This window comes from Euleptes europaea, chromosome 6, assembly GCF_029931775.1.
Source record: "Euleptes europaea isolate rEulEur1 chromosome 6, rEulEur1.hap1, whole genome shotgun sequence".
NCBI classification, from domain to species: Eukaryota; Metazoa; Chordata; class Lepidosauria; order Squamata; family Sphaerodactylidae; genus Euleptes; species Euleptes europaea.
Genome location: NC_079317.1, coordinates 50,996,107 through 51,008,181, shown reverse-complemented (window position 1 = coordinate 51,008,181; position 12,075 = coordinate 50,996,107). Strand labels below are relative to the sequence as shown.

Below are 12,075 nucleotides of genomic sequence, written 5' to 3'. Positions count from 1 at the left end.
TTTAAATCTAGTACAAAAATTGTCTGCTTCAAAATGCAAGAACATAAATAAAACCAACTATCATAACTGCAAGGGAAATGGTGACAGCTGATATTTGGGTGTCAAGAGTTTTGGGAAGCCCATAATTATTTTTATATCTAGCAACAGTAATCTCCATTAATGGCTTCACCAGCCTCCATCTCTTGTATATAGAAGATTTTCACACAAAACAGGCTTGTGCACATCAACAGTTATGGGACATGGTGCACTGGTATGCATCCTAATACTTATGTTACGGGAATTCAGACAGTTGCAGGAAGGAAAACACTGGACATTATTGATTCCGCCCCAAAAGCATCTTGATTGTGTTATGAGGTAAAAGTGCAAGCCTATTTTCCTGCTCTTTTACAAGCCCTTTCCTTCCCTACACATCAGTTTTGAAACAAGCTGTGAAGACCTGTGGCCTGTTCCCTTCTTTTCCCATTAGTTGCTTCCTCACAGCATGCGGGCAGAGTGTACACCACCATGTAAAACTGTTTATTATTGTCTCTCTATGCTGCATTTATGAGATGATTAAAATGTTTCAATCCCACTCAGGAAACGCCACTAGGTCAAAATGTAAAAATCTGTGGTTTTAACCAAAGCTTCTTAAACTGTGGGTTGCGACCCAATATGGGTGGGGTCACGAAAAATTTGATTTACAAATTTTTGATTTGTACACCTATTTTATATACCTATACACCCGGGGTCGCGTAAAACTTTCTCGGGCTAAAAGGGGTCATGAGTGGGAAAAGTTTAAGAAGCCTTGGTTTAAACTACTGAAATCAACCACTCGTTTACATTAAAAAGAAGGCATTTTACTTGACTGAGATAGCCTAAGAGCTAGGTATATGGGAATTAAGAATAAAGAAGGTTCAAAAACAAAACATAATGGATGCAGTTAAAGTCCTGCGATATTTGCAATGAACACAAATCTTTTAAAATTATAAAGTGGTTTGGGTGAACCTGTTTGCGTACCTGCAGGACAAATAACCTATCACACCACATCCAGAAGACATGGTACTCTCCTGGTTCTTGTAGGTTATCCGGGCTGTGTGACCGTGGTCTTGGTATTTTCTTTCCTGGCGTTTCGCCAGCAGCTGTGGCAGGCACCTTCAGAGGAGTAACACTGAAGGACAGTGTCTCTCAGTGTCAAGTGTGTAGGAAGAGTAATATATAGTCAGAAAGGAGTTGGGTTTGAGCTGAATCATTGCCCTGCAAAAAGTATCAAAGGTAATGTGCTAATGAGGGTGTGGTATGTTAATATGGAACCATTGTATCCTGAAGTGATCTGTTAATGTGTGAAATCCAAAGCTAATCTGCATGGCTATTGTGGACTGTAGTCTTTGTTAGTCTGGAGGTTTTCAGGACAGGAAGCCAAGCCTTATTCATTCTTAAACTCTCTTCTTTTAAGAATGAATAAGGCTTGGCTTCCTGTCCTGAAAACCTCCAGACTAACAAAGACTACAGTCCACAATAGCCATGCAGATTAGCTTTGGATTTCACACATTAACAGATCACTTCAGGATACAATGGTTCCATATTAACATACCACACCCTCATTAGCGCATTATCTTGATACTTACAGGACAATGATTAGCACATTACCTTTGATACTTTTTGCAGGACAATGATTCAGCTCAAACCCAACCCCTTTCTGACTATATATTACTCTTCCTACACGCTTGACACTGAGAGACACTGTCCTTCAGTGTTACTCCTCTAAAGATGCCTGCCACAGCTGCTGGCGAAACGTCAGGAAAGAAAATACCAAGACCATGGTCACACAGCCCGGATAACCTACAAGAACCAATGAACTCTGACCGTGAAAGCCTTCGACAATATTATGGTTCTCTCCTGTTTACACAACTCCATTCCTCATGCATGATGGGGAATGAAGCTTACCTACTGCAGTTGTTATGAGATACTTCAGCCAAAAGCCCAATTCTAGTTAGAGATGGGTGCTTCCATGTCTACTGAAAGCCGGTACAAGATCAGACTTCAAGTTATCAGCAATAACTTTGCAAATCAAACTAATGGATCATTTCCGTTTTTGGTTTTATTTAGAATTTTCACTGCAAAATAACTTAAGCTAGTGAAACATACTAATTTATATGACCTTTAGGAAGACAGTAGTCCTTCAAGGGCCTCCTAGGTATACAGTTTAGATGAGCACATAGGAAGCTGCTTTATACTGAAGCATTGGTCTATCATGGTAAGTAGCGCCTACTCAGGCTGGCCAACAGCTCTCTAGGGTCTCAGGCAGAGGTCTTTCACATCACCTGATGCTTTAAACTGGAGTTGCTGGGGATTGAATTTGGGGCCTTCTCCATGCCAAGCAAACATTCTACCACTGAGCCATGGCCCTTCCAATTCTGGAGTTTATTTAATGGAAAGCTAGCAAAGAACAATAGCTTAGATCCAACCAATCCACTAAATGCTGGATCCTACTACTGATCCCACCTTAGGGTTCCTGAAGCAGTATATGAAGCACTTTGAACATTTTAAAGGCTTATAGAAACACCATGTTGAGACATATCACACAATGCTGTTCAATTAATGCTGGAACCTTCCTCCCATGCTAAGAATCTCCTGAAGACTCTCATGTCCTCGTACTGGAAGAAAGTTTCAGCATTAGCAGAACAGAGTGATAAGATACACCCCAATATCCCCCTTTAAGTATCTGCAGTCTTTGAACCCATTACATGCACGTGCAGATCTCTTGCAAAGTTACCTCAGAGCACAATATCCTTTTTGCTGAATCAGGAACATGAGGTTCCCGCCCTCCCCCCATCAAGAAAAGCAACATTGGCATGATGCTCTCAACTCTTCCACATGCCAGGTTGCAAAATCTTTTGGGAGACTTCCAGAGATTTAATGCTATAATCCTATACACATTTATTCGTAAGCAAGCACTATTGATTTTAGTGGGGCTTACATCTAAGTAAATTTGCTCGAGACTGCAGCCTGATATTGTGAATATATACACATTTACTTATAAATTGCATTGTTTATTTCCAGTTAAGTGTGTTAAGATCAGAGTGGCATCCTCAAGCAAATTTATTTGGAAGAAAGCTCAACAGAATTTCAGGTTCACGACTTAAGGATCAACTAACTCCTCTGGACCTGTACTAAGCCAGTACTAAGACTTCCTTGGACCTGTACTAAGCCAGTAAAAAAAATGAATGTGAAATCATTGATAAGATTGGGTAAAACACCTGGAAAAGTGTTGCCAGAATTTCTGGAATTGTAGTCAATATAAGGACTACTAGATTTGATGGCCTCTACCTACTTTTTGAAGCAATTTGTAGTCCTTGAATTTCCATGTAACCATCAGTAAACAATTTCACCAGCATTAAAAGTTCAAGAATTATAATGTAAACTGTAACCCCACTGCCATATTTTCATTGTTTCCACACTTCATACATATGTTTTCAGCCTTATAGCTTGAGAATAGTACCACACTTGTTAAGCCATTTATTGCCTTAACAAGTGCAAGTCTGCAAAGAAGTCATATATGAGCTTGTCCATGGACAGATCTGTGATTGCATGACAGTCCTATGAACAGTCCCTAAACCACAAGCTACTGGAAGGTAGAACAAGCAAAAATAAGGCAATGAATTATTATTTTTTGTACACAACTTCTAAAGTATCTAAAATCATATTACTTTTTTTTACAATTTCATGCTTCCTTCCAGAGCAGCATACACATCTATTCTTTAGCCTCACAAAAGCTTTTTGATGAAGACTGAACAAGAGATCCATTTAACACTTTAAAGATTAACAAAATTAATACAGCCAACGCTTCCAACCTTTCTGGGGAAAGTTAGGGACTTGCCTAGGGTCGCTCAAATCAGCGGGAATTTAAATCCAAGTCTCCCCAATTCTAATCCAAGACTCTAATCAATATGCCACAATGACTTTCACCAGCACAATGAAAAATCTACCAGACCCCTGATTATTTGGCCATTACTATAGATAGGCTAGATCAGCCAACTGGGCTGGATCACACAAACTATAAGCAGAGGACACTTGCAGAGGTCTTCCACCTCTCAGGAATTCTGAAAATTCCACCAGCGGAAGCAGGAGATGGGCAATGTCACCTGTTTCCCCGCCTTCACAGCTGCCCCTCACACCCTGTCACGGTCTGTTTGTGGAGCTGCCATGACTGAGCATCAGCTTTTCAGCGCTCTCATGAGAATACTGGGGAAAGATATATGTGCTTGCAGGATCTGACCCATTGATCCCCACCCACACCTCAAATGCCAGACTTCACTTTAAAATTAGCACTCTTGGTAACAGGACACAAAGAAACAAAAAAAAAAATCAGTTTATCTTGGTGAAATAATAGAATGAACTTCTGTGCCTTACAAAGTTCCTCGTAAAAGCAGTAAGAAAGTGACCGAGATTACTAAAAAACAGGAAAGGGGGGAGTGGAAGGCTGCAGACATTGAGAACACTATATATACAAATGTGTGTGTACGATGGCTATTTTACACATTAAGCCAGTGGGGGGCTGTGCTCACAGGCCAATTGTCCCACCTTGCATGGGACGTTCTGATAAATTCTGAGAACCAGGTTTAAATCAGTAAAGAATACACCAAGAAGATAGAAGGAAAATAAGCCAGGTTAGTGGTGCCACTTCATAAATCACAAATTCTCTTTTAGAAAAGCAGTTCCCTGTAGAAACCAACCTAAAGGCCATACATTTTAGGCAATTAGGGTTTATCTAGAGCTTTCCCTAAATGGCATTATAGCATCCAACCTTCTCACATAAAGGTCCGTCACTGTACATAAACATGCTAGAAAACCAAGTCTGACTGGAGAAATATGAACAAAGCCATAATTTAAAATCAAACATAACCTCTACTTGGTATATGCTTAGTATTTGTATGGCTTTTTAAAAAAAGCCCATGTTTATTGCATTTCACATGTTGTAGTGTAGTTTTTCATCCCTACAAGGGACCCTTAAAAAAGCCAGCAAAGAGCTGAGCTCAGCTTTCCTAGGGAGGGTGGGATATAAGCCTAAATAAATAAGTATCAGCTAGCTAGTTTATCTGGGCAGCAGCACCCGGAATCCCACCCACCCAGACCTAACAGCACTTTTCAGAGAAGGTGGAGATGAGCAGCCCAATCCTCCACATGCTTACCCAGAAGTCAATCCCACTGTATTCCCCCATCATACCCTGCCAGAAATTGTAAGGTGCTGCTGGACCCCTACCCTTTCCTACTGCTTACTCCCAGGTAAGCGCACACATCACCGCAACTGTCGTGGGGAAGCGGCACGGAGAGGCAGAGATCACCATCCCCTCCCTCCCTCCCAGCCCCCATCAAATCCCAGGTCTCCTCAACTTGCTATGACGCTGAAAGGCCAAGCAGTCGGGGGCGGCCGGCCGGCCGGCCGTCGGGGGAGGCGAGCGGCGACAGGCTCGCGCTCAGCGGCCGCCCCGGCCCTCCCCGCCCGCCCGCGGGTACCTGGTGCGTCTCCTCGCCGTGCTCCAGGTGGACGATGCCCTGGCTCCTGCCTTCCGTGTCGCTCAGCAGGTCGTCCTCGGAGTCCTCGAAGAGCGACGACGAGCCGGTGGAGGAGAGCGACGACGTGGAGAGGCGCCGCGAGCCGTCGGCGGTCAGCCAGGCGCCGTCGGGCTCCGAGCGGGGGGCCCCGGCCGGGCTGCGCCGCCGCGCCTCCTCGCCCCCCTCCTCCTCCGCCTCCTCCTCCGGGGTGACGGTCAGCTGGGGGATCACGGGCCGCAGCACGCCGTTGCGGGGCCCGCAGCTCTTCGCGGGCGGCTCGGGCAGCGGCTCGCGGGCCGCCGCGCAGCGGGCTTCGAAGAGCGAGCGCAGCTCCCCCACGCTCAGCCGCGGGGCCCGGACCCACTCCGGGCTGCCGCCGCCGCCGCCGCCTCGGGGCTCCATGGCAGACGAGCTGCCGCCCCTACCTAGCGACTGCTGGGCAGCAACGCCGCCAAGACCGCACGCGGCGGGCGAGACGCGGAACGGAGCTGCTGCTGCTGCCGCCGCCGCCTCCCGTGCGCGCAGCAAGTGCCGGAGGGCTCGGGGAGGCGCCGCTGCCTGCCCCGCATGGCGAGCCCGCGCCCTGCCCGCCTGCCCGCCCGCCCGCCTGCCTCCTTGGGTCCGCTCCAGCCCTCTCTGACTCCTGCCGGCGGAGCTGCGCGCCCAGCCCCGGCGCCTGGGCCACACGGGTCTCCCTCGCGCCACGCCGCTCGGAGAGGGGGCAGGACGAGGAGGAGGAGCCCAAGCCCGGCCGGCCCGCCCGCCCACGCCCACACGGGCGCCTTCGCCTCTGCCCGCCGCCCCCCCCTTTTGGTTTCTCTTTCCGCGACACCTGCACTTCCGCCCCAAACCCAAGGGAGCCCGCGTGGGGCCGTGGTCAAGCGCGGTGGGCTCTCTAATCGGGGTCTGATCCCCCACTCCTCCGCAGGAGCCAATCTGGCGAACCGGGTGGGTTTCCCCACTCCGACGCCTGCAGCCAGCTGGGTCACCTTGGGCTAGTCACACTCTCTCAGCCCCACCTGCCTCCCAGGGTGGCTGTTGTAGGGCAGGGGGGTTGTCAGCCGGTTGGAGGCTCCCTTAAGCGGTACGGAAAGGCGGCGCGTCACAACCAGCCCTCCTCCTTCGAGAGCCGCGACCCTGCTGAAGGGGTTCTACCTCCGTCGGGGGGGGCGGCCCCGCCTTCCCGCAGCGTCCTGGGCCTGAAAGGCGCGACGTTTGACCGGCCGCCGTCACTCACGCAGCCCCCGTTGAGTACACGTGGGGGCGGCTGGAGCGTGAGAAGGGGCGTTGCGAGCTTAACGCGCGAGAGGCCTGCGGGCGGGGAGAAGGCTCTCGAGAGTCCGCCCGCCGTCTCCGCCCATGAGAGAAAAGCCCTTTTGAGTTCCCACAGAGGAACTTTTCAGAACACAGGGCGCTCTTTTCCCCTTGCTTTTTTTCTTAGGGTACAATTCGTAGGGAACGCTCCTTTTCCCCCCTCTGTGTATCTCGCATCCGCTGAAGAACACGGCTCCTCTGCGTGTAGGAAAAGTATCATCTGTGAGGCCAGAGGCAAGTCTCGAAAATATCCCCCCTTGGCCCACCTTTCAGACGATTTCGAGGTCTTCCGCCTGTATGGTTAGCGTCTGTCAGGGGCTGGGAGTACAACAGGGGAAATGTGCAACTCGTTTGGGGCTTCAAACCATTCTGATTTGGGTCCCCACTAAGAGCTGGGACTGGGGAGGGGGCAACTACACAGCCCTTCATCCAGTAGGACCCAATGACCTACAGGACAGCTTGCTCACCTGAGCAGAGCCTTGTGAAGGGGTCACCCTGATAGCTGCTCTTCCCTGCTGTGGCTCCCTCCTGGTGAAATGGCCTGCCTGGGGGTGGGGTGGGGGTGTTGGGAAGGTTCCCACTAGGGATGCCAGCCTCCAGGTGAGACCTGGGGATCCTCCGATATTACAGCTCATCTCCAGATCACAGAGATGAGTTTCCCTGGAGAAAATGGATGCCTTGGAGGGTGGAATCTATGGGATTGTACTCCACTGAGGTCTCTGTCCTCCCCAGGCTCCATCCCCAAATCTCCTGGAGTTTCCCAACCTGGATCTGGCGACCCAACACACACCCCATCCCCTGCTGATGGCCGGGGAAGACCCGGCAACCCTAGTTTCCACACATCGTTCCACAGAATTTATAAAATGGAATTGTTCACAAGAGCATTTTTATAAAAGGTAATAGGGATGTGGTAAAAGGGGATTCTGCAGGAGGGCACTTTCTGTGAGGTAACAGAGTAGTAATTTTGATTGCCTGTGAAACTTTAGGCAGTTTTTATTTCCTCCTCCTTTGTACTGCTTTGTTTATTGGATATATTGTATTGTCTCTCTTTCTTTGTTCTCTACTTGTGAAGTCCAGTTGTGCTGTTTTTATGTTATTGTTCATTAATCGTGTAATCCATTTTTATTGTATATATTATACTGGTCTTTATTATATTGTTTTTATCATTTTAATTTATTTATTTAAAACATTTTAATGTGACCCTTCCACCCAGTCAGGGTCCACAAGACAGCAAACATTAAAACACTTAAACAATTAAAACTACAGTGAAAATGATAAAATTCAATTAAAAGCACATAAACAACAACACTAGAAGGAGGACCAGTTACCATTACTGGGGGTTTGCCAGATGAAACAAACAAACAAAAATCTTCACCAGCTGCCGAAAGGCACCGATAGAGGAAGACACACAAATTTCCCTGGGGAGGGAGTTCCAGTTTTGGTGCCACAACAGAGAAGGCCCTTTCTCAAGTTGCCACCTGTCCAGCCTCAGGTGGCAGGGGCAACTGAAGCACCAGCATCACACTCTGAAACCTACCCTTGAGGTAGGACAACAACCACCACAGAACAGTGCCTCCCAATCCCAGTCCTGAAAGGCAATCCAGAAAGATGCAATGATCAATGGTATCAAAAGCCGAGAGGTCCCAGAGAATTAACAGGATTGCACTCCTCCTCTCCATCTCCCGGTACATGTCATCCACCATGTTGTCTCCTAGCAATATAAATCTATACAGGGGCATTATAATATCTCAATTCAGTTCTATTCCAAATTTCTAGCTATATAATTTTTAAAAATTCAATTTTTCTCAAAATTTTGAAATTGACCTATTATGTATAAAAGATGTTAGTTTTGCTATAGTTGCATACTCTGTTAATTTATTAATCTATTCATCTAAATCCAGGTATTTCTCTGCTTTCCATTTTGCTGCGTATATCACTCTTGCCCCCGTCACCATGTACTTATATAGTTCGTTATATATTCTTGATATGTTGCTTGGCAAAATATTTAATAACATGTTTTTGGATCCAATGGAAACTTGATTTTTTATATCTTTTGCATTTCGTCATGTAGCATTATCCAATGTTTCCTTGCTTTCTTACATGTCCAACACATATGATAAAAATTTGCATCTGTATTATGACATTGCCAACATTTCACATGTTTGTCGGCTTTTGCTAGATCTTTAGGTGTAATATGCCATCTAAAAACATTTTATATCAGTTCTCTCTTAGTACTTGACATTCAATAAACTTGATTTCGTTAGTCCAAAGATTCTCCCACTGACTCGTTTGTATACATCCTCCAAAATTTTGCATCCATTTATCATACAGTCATTGACTTGCTCTGTTTCAGTATCATATTGTAATAACAGTCTGTCAATTTTCCCTAATAGATGTCTTAAGTCTCCCATAATTAATTGTTCAAAAGTGCTTGCCTTTTCCACCGCTGCCACACACTGAGTTGATATCGTCTGCTGAGGGAGCTATGGGGGTATGGGAGTGCTGCAGCTACAGCAGAGGGCCACATTTCTTTCCTTGTATGTATACCTAGCAAAAGAGAACACGGTTGCAGGAGGGGACTCAAACCTGCATCTGCAAAGCTCCGCCCAGTTATGACAGGGTCCTCCGTTAGGTCGAGGACACTGTGTTCTTTTGTTCCCTCCTTTGTTTTGCTGTGGGTGGGAGAGGTTGAAGCATGGTGTTGTGGGGCATGGCAGTGTCAATGTGCCCTGGTTGGCTACTTATGTCTGCTTGTCGTGAGGGCTTTGTCAGCATGCTGCACTATGACTGGTTTGCCGCAGGGTTGCCACGTCCTGCAGATTAACTGCTATATTCTCTGCACCTCGGAATAGGGTCTTTTCTGCAATGGTTTCTTCCTTGCTGAGCAAGCATAGGATACCAACTAGCAGTGCCAGCAATGAGTTGTCACTAGGATCTTAGGCTAGTGCTGCCCAGAACCCAATCTGCAAAAGCACACAATGAAAGGTCACAAAAGACCCATTTATGAAAGACTCTTTAAAAGTCCTTATTATGAGTAGGAAAATGTGATTGAAACATTCAGAATAGATGGAGTGTGGTTGCTGAATATATATTCTTACACAGTGTATGACGAATTGGACAACCAAGTACTTCCCTATTTTTCCCCAGAAACCACCCACACACACTTTTATTAGACCTGTAAATGCCTCAAGACTCAGTTCTGCAAGTTTCAGCATTGTCTCTGTCTAAACCACTCACACAGCTCTACGGATTCCAAGGGTTTGAAAGAGCCATCTGGGACGCTCAACAGTTTCCCTTCTAGTGCTGTACTAGTGGAGCTAATCCGTAGGGGAAATGAGGTTTTATGCCTTAATGCTTGATGTAGGAAGCTGTTGTTGAGAGTGTCCAAGAGAAGCAGCAGAATAAAAACAAAGCTGACAGAAAGATCATTCCAGGCTTACCAGGATTAGCTTTTCCTGTGACCACTTGGTTGTGCTGTTTGTCTAGGGAATTCCTTCTCCTTTTGAGGTATTACCCTCAGCCCTGTTGTTCTTTTGTGGAGACAAAGGCCATTTATGCAGAGCTGTTTCCCTCATGGTCACCCCACCCCACCAACTGCTTTGGGGCTTCCTTTTGATTATGCATGCCTTTCCCAATCATCAGAGGTCACCTTGCTCTCCCTGCTCATTTCTGCGCTTTTTGCCTGTGTTTTCCAGATGCTGTTTTAGCCAGAATCCAGAAAACGCAGGCAAAACGAGCAGAAATGTGTGGGAAGTGCAAGGCGACCTCTGACAGTCGGGAAAGGCATGCATAATCAAAAGGAATCCCTGAAGCAGTCGGCGGGGGTGACCTCAGGGAAATATCCCTGCATAAATAGCCTTGAAAGTACCTGCCAACTTTCAGTGTAAATTTTCCAAAGCAAAAGGCCTTTAGAGAGGGCAAAGGAAATCTCAGCTGTTTTCAGAGACTGCCTAATCACACATCAGATCATAAAATAGTCAAGTATGCTCTCCACTGTAGATACTTATATCGGCAGATTGGGGCCACATTGACAGGAGGCAGATTTTTCTCCACACTTGGGGGAGCCCTTAAGTTTGCAGAAAAATCCAAAAACTAAAAAGGGATGGGCTTAAAAACCCTAAACAAAAACCAGTTGACTGTGCAAGTGCAGAGAACTGTTCTCGTGACTCAGGCAGGCAGGCAATGAGGAGGCAGGGAGCCGCCTTTTCTCTCCAGCTTCTGAGTGGCTAGGTGAGTAGCCGGGGGTGGGGGGGAGCCACAACTACCATTGAAGCAGCCGAGATGACAGCCTAGCAGGGCAGCTGCTGCCACCGCTGAGGCTGCTAATCAGCCAAGAAACTGCTGCTGCCACCAAGGTGGCAAAACAGATGGCTGGGTAACTGACCAGGTTGGTAGGAGAGCTGCAGCTGAGGTGGCAAACTGCCAGGATGGGTGGCTGGGTAGGAGGGAGAGCAGGCTGGCAGGGGAGCTGCCACAGCGGCTGCCATTGAGGTAAACCAGCAGGATGGGCAGCCAGACAGAGGGTCAGGCAGAGAGTCTCCACGGAGGCCACCACACTAAGAGAAAGGGTTGGGGCAGGGTGGTCAGGCAAAGCAGCGAGGGTTGGGGGTAGAATGGCAAGGGGGTAGCTAGGCAGAGCAATGAGGGTGGAGTTGTGCAGAGCAGCGAGGGGTGTATGAGTAGAGTGAGTAGAATGAGCCAAGGATGGGGGTAGGTAGGCAGAGCAATGAGGCCTGAGATATGTAGGCAGAGTAGACAATACCAACTTTGAAGGACCAAAGGTCTGATTCAGTATAAGGCAGCTTCATGTGTTCATGTGACATTACTGACCCTGACAGGCCAACAGTCTAATTCAGTATAAGGCAGCCTCACATGCCCTTCTACAGTCCCTGCAATATACAGGGTTTGCCTACACATACTTCTCCTCCATTATACTGATGGACAACAACAATAGAAAATGGATGCACAATATACCTGCAAATGGTAGACTACACAAACCTTTATTAAAATTGCTGCACAAATCCACATGAATGGAAGAATCTTGATTTTGGGAAGTGTAGTCTAAACAATCTTCAAGTGTTTTAGTCATGATGACATAGGTTTCTGACTTAATAAGGTGCTCTTGTACTTCTGTTTGTTCATCAAATAAACCAATTTAAGGGTCCAAAACAAAAAAGTGATCACATTGCAGAAGCAACGGTCCAAAAAGTGATTGGACATAAAGTAGAG

The 12,075-nt window shown here is 47.0% G+C and overlaps 1 protein-coding gene across 1 annotated transcript in view; it reads right to left on the bottom strand.

Annotated features, from left to right (window-relative positions):
- Positions 1-5,934, bottom strand: part of ITPKA (inositol-trisphosphate 3-kinase A) — a 51,160-nt gene extending 45,226 nt beyond the window's left edge. Inside the window, exon 1 of the mRNA XM_056851880.1 lies at positions 5,494-5,934. Within this exon, the coding sequence (XP_056707858.1) occupies positions 5,494-5,934 (441 nt within the window). The remainder of the gene's footprint in view (positions 1-5,493) is intronic.
- Positions 5,935-12,075: the final 6,141 nt, after the last annotated feature.